Source organism: Carettochelys insculpta, chromosome 9, assembly GCF_033958435.1.
Source record: "Carettochelys insculpta isolate YL-2023 chromosome 9, ASM3395843v1, whole genome shotgun sequence".
Classification (NCBI taxonomy): domain Eukaryota; kingdom Metazoa; phylum Chordata; order Testudines; family Carettochelyidae; genus Carettochelys; species Carettochelys insculpta.
The window spans coordinates 108181-125138 of record NC_134145.1 but is presented as its reverse complement, the minus strand read 5'-3'; the positions used below and the strand labels follow the sequence as shown (position 1 = coordinate 125138).

The window sequence follows — 16958 nt, the reverse complement described above, 5'->3', positions numbered from 1 at the left end:
ATCTTGAGTGCTGCATGCAGATGTGGTCTCCTCACCTCAAAAAAGATATATTGGCATTAGAAAAGGTTCAGAAAAGGGCGACTAAGATGATTAGGGGTTTGGAACGGGTCCCATATGGGGAGAGGCTAGAGAGACTGGGACTTTTCAGTCTGGAAAAGAGGCGATTGAGGAGTGATATGATAGAGGTATATAAAATCATGAATGGTGTGGAGAAAGTGAATATAGAAAAATTATTTACCTTTTCCTGTAATACAAGAACTAGGGGACACCAAATGAAATCGATGGGTAGTAGGTTCAAAACTAATAAAAGGAAATTTTTCTTCACACAGCGCACAGTCAACCTGTGGAACTCCTTGCCGGAGGAGGCTGTGAAGGCCAGGACTCTATTAGGGTTTAAAAAAGAGCTTGATAAATTTTTGCAGGTTAGGTCCATACATGGCTATTAGCCAGGGGTAAAGTATGGTGCCCTAGCCTTCAGTACAGGGGCAGGAGATGGATGGCAGGAGATAAATCACTTGATCATTGTCTTCTGTTCTCCTTCTCTGGGGCACCTGGCATTGGCCACTGTCAGCAGACGGGATACTGGGCTGGATGGACCTTTGGTCTGACCCAGTATGGCCATTCTTATGTTCTTATGGGTGGGTTGCCTTTCTGGGTCACAACAATTGCTGCCCCTTCCTTTGCCCATGCTTCCTACCTCACCAGTGTGGGAGCAGCAGCGTGGAGGCTGTGGGAGGGGAAGTGATGCTGCATGGGTCCATGGCATGGTTATCAGGGCCCCTCTGGCGAGACTTGTGGACAAGACCGAGTAAGTCTTAGGGACAGGTGGGTTCAGGAGCACCTGGTGTAGGGGAGGGGCAATTCCATCTGGTGAGTAGATGGAGGCTGAAGGGTTCCTCTCCATGTTCATATCCTATGTTATTTTTATCACTATATTTTCATGTACTATACATATCTAGATAGATAAAAATAAATATGTAATTTGTGGCTTTGCTCTCTATCCACAGTCATTTTGGCTCTTAGTTTCTAACTGGTTGTCCACCCCGAGCTAGAACTGGTTGTCCACTGCAAATAAATTGTTGCACAATTATTTCACTGGAGCTCGCTTTAGGAGTTAAAATTTTCAGTGAGTGACACCAATTATTTTCCACTTTAATCTTTATGGGGAAAAGGTATATGGGAGGATGTTTCCTTCAAAGGTTTTAATATCCATGAGGTCTGTAGAGTATCGCTGCTCTTAAAGATTTTGGTTTGTGCACAAATGTGGTTTCTTCCTTTCAGGTGGCTGATATGAAATGCTCAAAGAGGCTATCCCTGCTAATGAAATCACAGATGAAGCTCTCTCAAGATCAGTCCATTGTGCTGAGTGCTGTGCTGAGTGGGAAGAATGTCTTCTTTACAGGCAGTGCTGGTGAGAAACTGCGTGCTGAAATGAAGCAAGGTTGCCCCATGTGTCCTAGCTGCACTCAAATTAGGGCTGAAAATCTTTGTGGCCTTATGAGTGTCAAGCAAACTTTGGCACTGGCCCCGCCTGAACAGTATTAGCAAAAGACTTGCACCTGAGCTCCCACTGGTTCTTCTGAGCCTGTGCAGCCCTAATGTAGTGAAAGCACTGGCAGTTTCTCTCACTCTTATTAAGGTCAGTTTAAATCTACTCAGGGCTTAAAAAGCTCTCTTCCCCCCCGCCTGCATCACTGCTACAGGATGAACTTGTCTAGTCCTGCACACTGTAGTCTGACAACATCTGTGGTCCAGCATGATTTTAGTTTGTTGGATATCCACTTAAAGGCATGGCCAAGGTTCCATGGTCTCATAACATTTGTTTGTAGCCACCTGTCCTGGCTCACTGGGTGCTGGTCAGTTATTTAGCTCTAATTTACCCCTAAATGTCTTTTAAGAGCCCAGTAAGCAATAGAAGTGTTGCTAATACTGCTAGACAATATTGACCTCACATGATTTGGCAAATTGTCATTTAGCTCCAGTCGGATTCTGTATGCATTAGACTAGAGAGGTTCAAGCTGTACCAACAGCAGTGCTACACTGATGCTAGCACTTTATTTCAGGTGTGGGGGAAGAATGTCTAATCTGAATTCAATCTGACAGTATTTCACTTGCAAATTCTGTAGACTTTCCTCATGCCAAATAGGAGCATGGATAGTCATAGTCCAAAGGAAACAGGACCTTGAGCAGACTCTGCTAACTGTGTTAGATAGAGCAAGCTCAGAAGCCTTTTTTATAGTTCTGAGATTTAAAAAAAAGCAAAACCATTTTTCTACATCAGGTGAAAGCTGGAGTCCCCATTGAAAATGTGTTCAGACCAGGCTCTAAGTGTTTGTATATGAGTCCTGCTCATCATTAGTGAGGATTAAATTGTTATATAAAGGTACATAAGAACAGCCTACTGGGTCAGACCAAAGGTTCATCTAGCCCAGTATCCTGTCTTCTGACAGTGGCCAGTGACCCAGGGGAAATGAGGAGAACAGGTAATCAAGCAATCCCTCCCTTGTCATGCATTTCTAGTCTCCAACAAACAGCATCTAGGGGCGCTATTTCTACCCATCCTAGCTAATAGCCATTGATGGACCCAATATCCATTAATTTATCTAGTTCTTTTTTAAACCGTGTTAAAGTGCGGTCTTCATGACATCCTCTGGCAAGGAGTTCCACAGGTTCAATGTATGCTCGGGTGGTAAGGGATGGAATATTCTCATTCTCTTTAAATACAAATAGGTGAAGCCACATATGCTCATGCTAAATATTTACCATTAAGTAAAGACCAAGCATAGAGCACTTCAATGGCAAAAGTGGAAAATATCATGACAAAGCAGGGGTGCAATGGAAAACGTGTTAATCTTAAGTGAACACAGCATTACCTGGTATGTGCTGCTTTTTATGTTGTAGAACTAGTAAGAGTTTTAAGGTTAGAATAAATACAATTGCACTCCCAAATGTTAACCACAGCCACACATGGGTTGATTTTAAAATTAGTCAGTATCAGGTTTTGTTAATCCTGTAAATATCTTGTTTCAAGCACCCAACTGAGGCAATGATAAGAATGAAATAAGATCATGGGAGACAGGATCAAATACAATGGAGAAAGTATGAATTTGGAAATACAGACTATGTAATATTGCATGGAAAGAAGGGAGGGAACCTAAGGAATGGACAAGATCCATGCAAGTGACAATACACAAGAAAGGAAGCACATCGGAGTACAAGAACTACAGAACAATTGCCCTAACAAGTCATCTAGGCAAGATGCTGCTGTTGATGATACTGACAGAGAGACTGAGATCGCAGGTAGAAGAGCATTTAGCAGACGAATAAGCGGGATTCATACAGCAGATATTGGCATTAAGATTGTTAGCGGTGAAAGCTCGATGAAAGAACAAGAACATCTACAATTGCTTCATCAATTTTTCAGAAAGCATTTGACAGTACAGTAAACCCTGATTTTACATGGCTTCACATTGCGTGAAACTCTCATTAACTCAAGTTTTGCACAGTGTGAAGCTGCTGGGCTGTTAGCCAGCATAGCTTTCTGCAGCTACAGGCAGCCAGGCAGGCTAAGGGCCCCTTCCCCCTGCCTTCCAAGAGTAGGGGGAAGGCTTTTAGCTCACCTATCTGCCTGCCACTGTGGGCAGCCAGGCGGGCTCAAACTCCCTTCCCAGAGCGGTGCGGCTAAACTCCCTGCCGGCTCAACCCCCGCAACTCCTCCACCCCCACGGCCCCAGCTCACCTCCCCAAGTGGGGAGCTCCAGCCACAGTAATGGGGCTCCCCTCCAACCCCCATGCCCCACACCCCGCTCGAAAGACACCTGGCCCCAGCTCATCCCCCCTTGCGGCCTCAGCTCTCTCTCTCACACACACACACACACGCGCGCGCGCGCGCGGGGCTCTGGCTCACTGCCATGGGGGTTCTTACCCCTGGGAAAGCTGCAGCTGTGGCCACTCCCAGCCCTGTAGCCAAGGGAAGTGGCACCTGTGGGTGCTCCCATCCCTAGAGCCCTGAGGCAGCAGCAGCCATGGGCTCTCCCCACCTTACCCCCCAGGGGAAGCGACGGCCATGGGCACTCCCTGCCCCCCTCCCAGGGCCCCAACCCATGCCCCAAGCCATCTCCGACTTACCTGAAATTCAAGGTACATGAGGGTTGCATGGCACGCAACCTTCACATACCTTGAGGGATTACTGCATAGATCAGAAAGTGACTTCGTCAGTGTTGGAGTCGTATGGAACGGATAGCAGACTGATAGGGTTGTTGAAGGATATTAATGACAATGAGGAGAACATGTTACAGCTGCAGACAGCCGGGTGAGAACATGCTGAGAGTTGGAAGTTGGTTTAAAATGAGGTAAAAGACCAGGAGATCAGATATTGCTGAATATCTTCATCACGCACCTAGAAGGAGGGATGGATAAGATCAAGGAAGAGGGAGAAGGGATATTTACATAGGATGAGAATCAATAACTTGAGGCTCGCAGATGGTATAGTTTTCATTGAAGAAGAAGAAGAAGAGAAGCTAGCGAGAATGGTGCAGGTGCTAAACGAGTAAGGAAGTGATACAAACTGATTATGAACACCGATGAAAGAAACAGTGGTATTTGTAGATAAGGAAAATAAGTGTAGATGGGATTGAACTAGAGAACATGGAGAAGTTCACATATCTGGGGAGCAACATAACATATGATCTAGACTGCAAGAAGGAAATATTGACTAGAATAGCTAAAGCAAGAGCAAGTCTGAAGGCAATGGATAAAACCTGGAAAAGCAAAGCAATTAGCTTAGTAACAAAGCTGAACTTCTTGAAACACGTATTCAGCAACATGTTGTACAGATGTGAGACATGGGTGATAATGAAAGATTCAAAGAGAAGGATATTGGCATTTCAGAGGAGTTATAGAAAGATCCTGAGAATAGGATGGATGTAGAAGGTCACCCGTGGGGAATTATATAGGAAGATACAGCCAGAAGAGAACCTACTGCAGAACGTTATACAGTGCAATTTACAGCTATTCAGGCATGTCTGCAGCATGAACAATGAACCAAGATTCAAGACCCTGGTATTCAGCATAATAGACAATTCAAATAGAAGAGTCTAAACCCACAGAGAACGGGTAGATGATACAGTAGACTGGTGCCGAGCTAGTCTACAGAAACTCAACCGCTCCACACTGGACAGGGAAGGATGGAAGGAAATAGTGAGGGAGGCATTAGACACCAATGGGCACTGAGCCCATGGTTGTTGATGATGATGGTGATTCCTTTTGCAGTAAATATCTTGACCTGAATTTTATTATACCAAATAAATGGGCCATTTTGGGACATCACAATGCAAAGATTTCTAACTGCCTTATTAGATCATGCTTTGCATCTCAGAGTACTAGAACAGCAACAGAAACTTCCTCTATTAGTGAGTAAACCTTCTCCGACCCCCATGACAACAGGGAATGAGAGAATGACTGACCCAGAGGTCCGCAACCAAAATAGAGAGAAGAGACATTTTTTTCAAAATCAATTACAAAATCAATAGTTCAAGATTCACAATGCATATGAATATGAGACAGTCCTTAAGAACAGCTATACTGGGTCAGACCAAAGGTCCATCTGACAGTGACCAATGCCAGGTGCCTCAGAGGGAGTGGACCAAACAGGTATTGATCAAGCAATCTCTCTTCAGCCGTCCATGTCCAGCTTCTGACAAACACAGGCTAGGGACACAATTCCTTACCCTTCCTGGCTAATAGCCAGTAATGGACCTAACCTCCATGAATTTATCTAGTTCTTTTTCAAATCCTGTTATAGTCCTGCTGCTGCTGCCCTGTGGCAAACCCTCTTCACCCTACCGACTCATTTTCAAGTGGACAGAATGTAAGTACTTCATTCATGCCAAATAGAATGAGTACCACTATTTCTACCCATCCCCTAGCTCCCTGATGATAGAAACCATCAACCATCATAAGTGGCAGGATCAGCCTAGGGCAACCCCAAAAAATAAAGAGTCAGGCTGGATTTATTCCTGTCTAAAACGTATTTGTTCTCCAACTTGAGGTGGTGAATAACCAGGCCATCATAACCCACTATGAGGTGCACATGCGACAGGCTATCACAAAGTTTGAACCTTCTCTCCTGGTATACTGTTCTTGAAGAAAGAGTTTTGGGCCCTGACCGAGGAAGGACCTATGACAGCTCTCCAGGCACACCATGATTTCAGTGGTATTACATGCAAAGGGTGTCCTGGTTTATCCTCTCTGGTCTTTCCCCTGAATAACAGCAGACATTACAGGATTTCACCTTTGAAGTTGCATGGTTTGAAAGATTTCCGCACCACCCTTTGAACACTCAGGCTGTAGGTACTGGGGCCTTCCTGCTGACGGGACTCTCTGGATGGGTAAGTAATTAGAATATTTTAATGAGTCCCTGAACAAGGGAACAGACTCCCTATGCGTTGGACGCCGGGACCCAAACCAAATCCCTGCTGTGAAACCCAGCCCGGATAATGCCCACCCAGGTGAGCATCTGGACTCCGCCCCGAGCCTCCTGGAAAGGAGTGGCTAGCAGGAACAGTGAGACTAGGACAAGGGTGGACGGTTAAAACAAAGTAACTACAACTTTATTAAAGAACACAACAAGATTAAAACTATAACAAGTAACAGCTTTTCAAATGCAAACTCTCTTATGCTCTATTGATACGTACATTCATTTTTGTAACAGTATCCATTTGATAACTTGTTCTTAGATCTTGAACTGATTTTTATTTTGCCGCAAAAGAAAAGGATTTGATTACTGGGATAAGGGAAGAAGGAAAGAGGGATATAGGGACGAGGGTTGTTAGGTTCTTAGAAATCCCTGCTGTCTCCTTCCAGAGCCGGGGTGGGGGTGCTAAACCCCACCTCCGTGCGGGGTCGGGTTGCTGGCCCGACCCAAAAGGTTGGTACCCGAAGGCCAGTTGGGACTGTCCCTTTATATTGAGGGGGTCCCTGGTACCCTCTTAGTGGGCCCAACTAATGATCCTGGGAGGCTTGTACTCTTCCTCAGCTCATTGGGTAGGATTAACAGATAGGGAGGCAGGGAGGCAGTGCCTTCTCCTGCAGTGTATCGAGAGGGGGTGAACAAGGATAAGGGGGAAAGGATAAAGGGGAAAAGGTTAGTTAAAACTTTTACCTTAAAACATTGAGAGTAATATAACTATAGCAACTTAAACTTACACTTAACAATGAACCCCAATTATTAATTATATGTGCCGGTATTTGGCTGCAGTGGTAAACCCTGCCTGGGATATCCAGGCCCGGCCTCAGAGGGTCAAGCCCCCGGGCACTTCCCTCCCCTCATCAGGGAAGGGAACAACGAAGGAGCCACCCTCCGTTCCCTCGTAGAGGGTCCCAAGTTCCCAGGTGGGAGTGGATATAAATAAAAGTAAAGCAGGTTTACGTGTCCAGTTTGGTTGTGCTAAGTCCAGTTCAGTTAAAGTCCAGTCCGGTGAAGAGATGTCAAGATGGCGGGCGACGGGAGTGTAGGTGCCGCGAAGATGGCAGGCTCTGAGCTTCAACTGGTGTGCACGCAGTACCTCACCCTAGGGGTGAGGCCAGTTCGCCACTCACCAGATCCGCCTTCGAGCTGCTTGTTGGCAGCGAGGTCAAGGGTGCCGCAGTGATGGCAGGCTCTGGGCTCTAACAGGCAAGCACGCAGTACCTCACCCTAGGGGTGAGGCCAGTTCGCCTCTCGCCTAGTTTACCTCAGAGCTGCCTTTGCTCTTTTAGTGCTGAGGTACAGTTAGCACCACAGCAGGCGGGCCCTGCTGGGCGAAGATGGTGTTGTCTCAAGAATCTTCACAAAGGCTTCTTAGCCGGAGCTCTTCGCAAAGTTTTCGCCTTTGAGGCAGCTGGCCTAGGGCTGGTGGACGCCTCAAGGGCCAGCACCTCCCCGTGTAGGTGGCAGAGTTGTATCCGCACCAAGGGCCGGCGAGCGCTGTGCGGCGCTGCCTTATATTCCGTGATCTTATACATAATTCATGAGACTATTTACATATGAGAGTTCCAAGCACATGCTTTCAAACAGGTCCTCTGGGCCAGGGAAGCCTCTCGAAGCCGCCTCACCTGTATCCAATGAGGAGCCTGGATTTCAAATTCATGATTCTGAAGTGTTTGTGAGTTCAGGTTACTGGGGAAACCAACTGACACAGAGTGACCGTTACAGGGGGCTGCTAACTGGCAGCCTATGTACCTTTTAGAGTCTACCTGCCCCTGTAATGATGTTAAATGGCCAAAGGCTTGTTTCCCCTGGCCCACGGGGACGATTATGCCCGAGGGATGAAAAATCCCTGACACCTGCAAGAAGTTCAAGCCCCAGGCTGCTCCTGCTCAGCCTTCCCATTCCCATCAGGACATGGAGCACAGCAAATATAAGGGATTCAATATGAGACAGTCAATGCCTCATTCTTCTTCCCAGCTGGGCTCCTCCCATCCCAAGGTCACCTCCAGTTGTCTCTTTTGAGGCTACATTTAGGGGATGACGTACCTCTCAGATTGCCGGATCTTTCCCCTGTCCTCTTTTCCCACCATTGGGATCCTTTCCTCCCTATGTGATGCTCCATAACTATGGACACCACCGGGTGCTTAGGAAGGTGCAGCAGGCCATACCATCCAGTTCTCTACTTCCCCTTCCACTTTCCTTTGCCTTTCTTCATCAGAGACCCTTCTCATGAAATGCTCTGTCTGCAAAAAATGAAAGGGTTGCTAAGAATTGGGGTAGTGGAGGAGGTTCCACATTGCTACAGGATCTAAGGATTTTATTCTTGTTTTTTATTTTTATTATTTATTTATGTATGTATTTATTTATTATTTCTCCTAATCCATTCTGGACTTTCACAGCCTGAAACACTACCTGGTGAGGCTCAAGTTCTGTATGATTTCCCTGGCCTCCATTTCGTCCCTGGATACGGGCAATTACTATGCCATCCTTGATCTGAAAGCTGAATATTTCCCTATTGTGATATTCAAAGGACACCAATGATTCCTGTGATTCATGATCGGTACCACTTACTGTCAGTTCACAGTTCTCCTGTTTGGTCTAGCTGTGGTCTCTCAGGTGTTTACCAAATGCATGGTGGTAGTGGCCACCCATCTCAGATGATGGGGTGCAGATCTACCCTCACCAGGATGATCATCTCATCAAGGGTAACTTCTGCTCCAAGGTTCACAGAGATGTGGATCTTTTGCTCTGCCTGTATCACTGTCTCAGCCTGTCGGTAAACATGAACAGCCACAGTGTCTTTCGAATGGATAGAGTTTATAGGCATGGTACTTGACTCAACCCTGGTGAGGGCCTTCCTCCTCCCAGTTAGGTTTCAAGCCCTCGCGGGCATTGCAGCCCTGCTGGTTGCATCTCATGTGACCACAGTCGTCTTGAGACATGGTGACATCCACCTACATGGTCAGTACCTCAGGCTCTGGATGCGTCCCCTCCAGCAGTGACTACTATCAGGTATGAACCCTCCAGACGCTTCCACAACATAGTGAGTATACCAGCCCTTGTCCTCGACTTTCATCTGGTTGATGAGCCACAAGAATGTTCTGGTGAGTTTGCTGTTCTGGGCCCCTCCTCACTCCATCAAGCTGGTATTGGATGCATTGCACCTGTACTGTGGTGCCATTTTGGATATTTCTGGATCCAGGGTACTTGGTCTGTGCAAGGGTGCCCTTCCATGTAAATTCCAAAGAGCTACAGGCAGTTTGCAGGGTGTGTGGTCTTCCTCACTCAGTTGAGAGGCAGAGTGGTCTGGATCTTCACAGACAACATGGCCATGATGGTCTATGTCAACCACCAAGTGGGAGCTAGATCTGGCACACTGTTAGGAGGCCTTTTATCTCTGGAACTTTGTATCCAATTGAGCATTCAGCTGCAGACTTGCCACCTCCTCGAACAGATAATCTCTTGGCTGATCAGCTGTGCAGGCAGTTCTCCTCTCACCATGAATGGGCTTCCCATCTGCAGGCCAGTGCTATGCTTTTCCTGACACAGGGCACTTCTCATGGGGCACTCCACAGCACAGAACACACAGTGTCACAATTTCTGCTCCAGATACCTTCCTTATCCCATGGTTGAGTTGCCTGTTTTACACATTTTCCACCAATTCTCCTCCTAGCCAGAGTCCTGGTCAGGGTCATGCAACACAGGGCCAAGATCCATTCTCATCATGTTGGTGTGGTGCCAACAGCATCAGTTTGCCACTCTGAGCCTCATGGTGTGCCCTTTGTGGCCCTTGCTGCTCCACTTTCTCCTGTTGAGAACCTGCAAGCCATCACATAGACAGACATAAGTGGACTTTGGTGTGGGTTGAGCAGAGAGGTCTCACGCCAGTGGGTGCTCCTATCCAGTCAATCCTAGATTATCTTTTCTACTGGAAAGAGGAGGGCCTGATGCTGGCATTACTCAGAGCACACCTGGCAGCAATCACTGCCTTCCACCCACTGATACAAGGCCCATCTGCATCTTCACATAATGTAACACTCAGATTCCTGAGGGGTCTTGAGCAGCTCTTTTGTCAGGTGTGGTCTCCCATTTTCCAGTGAGACCTAAATCTGGTCCTCTCTAGGCTTATTGGACCTCATTTTTGAGCCCATGGACACATGTTCCCCTCTAAATTTGTCCTGGGAGATACATCTGCAAGTATGGTCTCCAAGTTATATGCCTTGACTTTGGAGCGTCTGTACATAATCTTTAAAGACAAAGTCCAGCTACAACCACACCCTGCCTTGTTTCCTAAGGTAGTCTCAGCTTTCCACATGGGTCAGAACATTTTCCTTTCTGTTGTCTTCTCCCCAAAACTACATATGCCTAAAGTGGAGAGATGGCTGCATCCTCTGGACAGCCTCAAGGCCCTCGCTTTCTATATTGGCTGAAGTAAGCCATTCCCACAGTTGCCCCAGCTCTTTGTCTCATATGCCAAAAGGATGAAAGGGCTCCTGCTGTCCTCACAAAGAATCTCCAATTGGGTAACTTCCTGCATTTGTGCATACTATAACCTGGCTGGTACTCAGCCACCCCCACTCTCTTCAGGACCCATGTGACTAGACAGCAAACCTTTACAGCATTCCTTACCAATGTTCTTATTTTGGATATTTGTAACGAAACCCCCAGCTGGGGAACTATGCAAACAATATACTGTATGTCAAGATACTGAATGTTTGTCATTAAAGGAAGGTGGCAGTGAATATGATGAACTGATGAGGGAATGATTAATTGATTTTTCTTTAATTCATGGGGAGGAGCATTAATAAGAAACTCCTCTAGATATTGCATTTTGGGAACATTTGAATTCAACCCAAAAGTACAAAATGTCCCTTTTGAAGCCCAAAGATGGTCATTTTTCAGCTGGCCAAGTTTAACTGATGAAGTTGTATGTTCCATTGAAACTTCAGAGCTCTGTCCTGCTCCTAGCAAAGTAAAATTGTGCTAAAGGAGAAATGCAGAAACCAATTTAGACAAGTGGGGAAAGCATGCTGGAATTGGAGATGGTTACTAAATCAAAAAGCCCCCTGAGTGTCTCCTATTGTTACGGTATCCAAGGTGTGATTATGTGAAAATCTCATTTAATTTTAAATAAAGCTGCCTCTGTTCATTGCTGAGCAAAGGATCAAACAAAGCCTAATGTGTGGGTTGTTTAAATCTAGTTTCTTTTTGTTTTTAAGGACCATCTCATGATTTTAGGGACTTGATGAATAATTTTTAACACTCGCAAGTGGAACTGTTGTAACCTAAACACTTTGCAGTGCTTTACTGTAGATGTACAATGTATCAAGCCTTTTGTCCAACTGTAGCTTTATCTGGTGATGCTTTAATCAAGAAGGCACATTAAAAAGTGAAGAGAGAACAATTCAACCTCATCAAAAAGGTAAATTTTGTAAGCCTGCTACATTGAGGAGCGCTATACTCAATTTAAATGACACTAAATGGCTACGTCTACACGTGAAGCCAACATCGAAATAGGCTATTTCGATGAGTAACGTCTACACATCCTCCAGGGCTGGCAACGTCGATGTTCAACTTCGACGTTGCACAGCACCACATCAAAATAGGCGCTGCGAGGGAACGTCTACACGCCAAAGTAGCACACATCGAAATAAGGGTGCCAGGCACAGCTGCAGACAGGGTCACAGGGTGGACTCAACAGCAAGCCGCTCCCTTAAAGGGCCCCTCCCAGACAGAGTTGCACTAAACAACACAAGATACACAGAGCCTACAACTGGTTGCAGACCCTGTGCCTGCAGCATGGATCCCCAGCTGCTGCCCACGGTGACCATAGAGCCCCGCAGGGGCTGGAGAGAGAGCATCTCTCAACCCCTCAGCTGATGGCCGCCATGGCGGACCCTGCTATTTCGAAGTTGCGGGACGCGCAACGACTACACGGTCCCTACTTCGACGTTGAAGTAGGGCGCTATTCCTATCCCCTCATGGGGTTAGCGACTTCGACGTCTCGCCGCCTAACGTTGAAGTTAACTTCGAAATAGCGCCTGGCGCGTGTAGCCGTGACGGGCGCTATTTCGAAGTTAGTGCTGCTACTTTGAAGTAGCGTGCACGTGTAGACACGTCTAATGTGAGACATGTAGCTAATATGCTTTCTTCTGCATGGCTGGATTCCAGTGTGGAGAGTGTATTGACCCCCCATATAGCAGGGGCCAAATAAGCCCTACACTTCAGCTTATTTAAATGGTCAAGCAGAGCTAATCCTTTCCTGACAGGTTGGTTTCACAATCACCTGAGCTCTGTGTTCGGGCTGTTGTTTTGTTTCTAATGTTTTTGGATGTGAGGTTTTGAGTGAGCAGAATGGAGGGTGGTGTTAGTTTTGTGCTGGAATTTAAACTACATGTGTTTTGGGAACACTTACTAATGGTGTTGGGGAAAATCTCTTTCTGAAAGAACTTCTCTACTCTTCTAAAAGGGACTGGAAAGTCGTATCTGCTGAAAAAGATTGTTGGTTCACTCCCCCCAAAGAGCACCTATGCTACAGCTAGTACAGGAGTAGCAGCTTGTCATATTGGTGGCACCACACTGCATGCCTTTGCAGGTAAGGAGGCTAACTTTCTGCTTGAGAACCTTTCCTGTCTTGCTGTGATGTAGGGAAGGTAAGAGTGGAAAGGACCTGGGAACTCTTGGCATTCTCATAAAGATAATACTATCTCCATGGTTTTTTTTGTTTTTTTTTTTCATTAGGTATTGGTTCTGGGAAAGCTCCACTAGATCAGTGCATTGAGTTGGCTCAAAGAACTGGAGTACGTCAGCATTGGTTGAGCTGCCAACACTTAATTATTGATGAGATTTCAATGGTGGATGCCAAGTTTTTTGATAAGCTAGAGGCGGTAGCCAGGTGAGTGGTCATGTATAAAGACATAATGTTCCCTGGCTCACTTTGGTAGAGTTACCTCCCCCTACCTCCTATGACCGTGCTGAGAGGTAAAGCTTGCAAATAACTAGGGTAGCTGAGATTATAGAATCATAGTAATGCAGGGCTGGAAATACCTTCAAATGTCATTTAATCTAGTCCCCAGCCCTGAAGCATGACTACATAGACAAATACCTGCCAGGTTTTGGTTTTTGTCTTACCAGTTCTTAAAATGAAGACAATTCCACAACCTTCCTTGCAAGCCTAGTTTAGTGCTTAATTATACCTAACCTAAACTTTTGTGCTGTGGATTAAGCTGATTAATTCTTGCCCTATCTACAATGGACATGGAGAACAATTGAATGCAGTCCTCTTTGACAGCCCTTTGTCACATTTGAAGACTATTATCAGTTCTATCCTCAGTCTTTATTTTTTAAAACTAAATGTACCCAGATTTTTTTAAACTTTCCTCATAGGTGAGGGTTTTTAAACCTTTTTTTATTATTTTTGTTGCTCTCCTCTGGACTCTCTCCAGTTATTTTCCCCTCTTTCTTAAAATATGATACCCCAAACTGGACACATGACTGCAACAGAGGCCTGAACAGTGCCAAGTAGAGCAGGAAAAGTTGCTTTCCCATGTTATATACAACATTTCCATAAGTACACCAAGAACTAAATTGGCCTTTTTCACAACTGCATCACATTGTTGACTCCCTTCACGAAAATCTGTGATGATTACATTCACTCAAATTGCCATTAATATTCAGATTCACAAACTCCTTTTTTGTCAGAATGAAATCTGAAATGGCTGCTCCCTTCCTGAATTCCTCCATCTCCACACATAGGTCATCCCCAAAACATTTCAAAAATGGAATGCTGATTGTTCTTCGAGTGCTTGCTCAGGTAGATTCCATTCTATGTGTGCATGTGCCTATGTGTGCGGTGGTCAGATTTTTTTTGCCTTGGTAGTATCTGCACTGATTGACTGACTGTGTTGCCCTTTTTAGTGTTGTGCTCATTCTTTGGTATATTAGGATATGTCTAGACAGCAGGAGCTATTCTGGGACATGGTGGCATCCTGAAATGGCTGTCTGCATCTATGTTATGTGGCCTTTGCCTCAAAACAAAGGCCTTGCCTTTTCAAGATAATGGGTGCACTATTCCAGCATTCCTGTACTCCTCAGTGCATGAGCAGTACAGGGATGCCTCAAAATAGGGCTTTATTTTGGCATGTGACAAGAGCCTATTTCGAAAAGTACTCAAAATAAGCTACGCAATTTGCGGCGCCATTTAGACATAGCCTTAGATGCCACTGTCCCTACTTCCTCTTAGTTCCTTCTCACCAGAAGTGGTGGTTGGTTGGAGCACCTTTGTCTTCCTTTGCAAGGCTTAGCAGTTCTTTCTCCTCAGTCCTCACGCTTTTAGGGGTTGTAGTTTATTTACAGTACTTAATAAGCAGTGTTCTGATAGGGTGAGATAAGTTTTGGTTAACAATAGACAGGAATCCACTCGCAAGTCTTATCTGTACAAATGGATGAGATTCTTCCAGTGGCTGGGCATGGTCTGCCTCCTCACACCACACCCCTTCCTGTCCTCTTGACTATTTGATGCACCTGTGGGAGTTGGGTCTAGCTCTCAGAGTGCACGCTGCAGCTCTGGCAGCATTTCACTGCACAGAGGATGGCATTTCTTTCCTCGTGAATCCTACTGGTAAAAGATTCCTGACAAGCCTTCAGAACACTTTCCTGTCTGTCTGTCCTATCTGGGACCTCAAACATGTACCTCAGCTGCCTCATGAGGCCACCTTTTGAACCTCTGGTGATGCGTCCTTGGCTTTACCTGTCAATAAAGATATCATTCCTCGTCCCCATCACGTCAGCCAGGAGGAGTGGGGAGCTTGCCGCACTAATGGCTGAAACTTCTTACGTGGTATTTACCAAGGATAAGGTCACACTCCAACCTCATCCCAAGTTTCTCCCTAAGATTCCCTCCCCTTTCCATATCAACAAATCTATCACTTTACCTGCATTCTTCTTGAAGCTGCACTCTGATCCTGTGTATGCACCATGGCACATAAGTCACATAAGGCCTTGGCATAAATCTTCTTGGCTCTTTGTAGCGAGTTGCCGTGGCCTCCCCAAGACTCAGAGACCCTGGTGGGCGGGCCCTGAGCCAGAACACCTGTGCCCCGTCCCTCAGAGTGCGGGGCCTAGAGCCAGAAGGGCCAGGGGCAGGGCTCAAGGCCCATTAAATTCTAGGGCGCCATGCCGGGAGGAGGCTGCTGACCAGGCTTCTGGGCGCCAGGGGCAGGGAACCCACTGCTGCCCAGCCTGTCGGCAAGAGCTACCCACCCCCAGCTGCCCAGACCAGCCTGGGCTGCCACAGATAAGGATGCCACGGGGATACCACCTGGACTTCCTGGACCTACAGGGTCTTCATGCCGGTGGAAGGCCCCCTCCCCCAATGCCCAGCCAGGATGAGAGAGTGCCTGGGACTAGTTACCCAGGGGCCCCAGAAGCACAAGATCCCGGAGTTCTACCAGACGCCCACAGTGCAGAGGCCTCTGACTGCCTAGAGCCCACAGTCCTGCCACTGCCAGACTACCCCAACAACATCAAGATGTCCGACTGGCTGGTGCCACCCGAGGGCAGACTACCCAGACAAGACCGGCTGATCAGGCCGACTGGGACACCGCGCCTATGGAGTTAGAGGTAGGAAGAGATAGGATGCTCCCCCTGAGCCAATTGCAGTGTTTTGCGGTCTGAATCCCCACTGCCAAGCTCATGTGTGAGCAATCCATAGGGCCCCGGGCCAGGTCGCAGTGGAGTGGGAGGGCCTGTGACCTCCTACCCCCTCCCTGGCGGGGTCACCCCTTGCCTCTCTAAAGCCAACCCTGGGTAGGGGAAAGCATTGTGACTACCGCCCTGCCCTGAACTAAAGGCTGGGCTTCCCAAACTGTGTGTCTTACTGCTCCGCCTCCCCAAACTGAGGGCTGGGCCGCCAAGCCGCTGCTTGACTGCTGCCCCGCCCTGAACTGAGGGCTGGGCTTTCAAACTGTGCATTTGAGTTTGGCCTCACCCTGAACTGAGGGCTGGGCCCCCGAACTGCGCACTTACCTGCAGCCCTGCCCTGAAGCAAGGGCTGGGTGCCCAAACTGTTGGTGGAACTGCTGCCCCTCCCCAAGCAGAGGGCTTGGGCTCAACTGTCTGTTGGACCACTGCCCTGCCCTGAGCCAAGGGCTGGGCTTCCAAACAGCCGGTGTGACTGCTGCCCCGCCCTGGACTGCGGGCAGGACTCTCCAGCTGCTCGCTGACCGCCAGCCAGCCCTTAAAGGGGACAAAGCCCTGGGCCAGCCAGTTACCCGGAGGGCGAGCTGTGTTGGCCCATGGCGCCCAGAGGGGGTGCTGCCACAGGCCAGGGTCGTTTACACTCTTTCTTTCCTTTGCTGAATGGTCCAGGGGCCACTGAGTTTCATCTCAGTGGATCTTCAAGTGGATCTTCACCTGCATACACACCTGTTACTCTCTTCACCATAGAGATGTGCTGCACACCATTACTGCCCATTCCACCAGGGCTGTG

The 16958-nt window shown here is 47.2% G+C and overlaps 1 protein-coding gene across 1 annotated transcript in view; it reads left to right on the top strand.

The window, feature by feature from the left end:
* Positions 1 to 16958, top strand: part of PIF1 (PIF1 5'-to-3' DNA helicase) — a 118251-nt gene that overhangs the window by 19220 nt on the left and 82073 nt on the right. The window contains exons 2-4 of the mRNA XM_075002974.1: positions 1282 to 1411; positions 12939 to 13064; positions 13211 to 13364. Coding sequence (XP_074859075.1) covers positions 1282 to 1411; positions 12939 to 13064; positions 13211 to 13364 — 410 coding nt within the window. The remainder of the gene's footprint in view (positions 1 to 1281; positions 1412 to 12938; positions 13065 to 13210; positions 13365 to 16958) is intronic.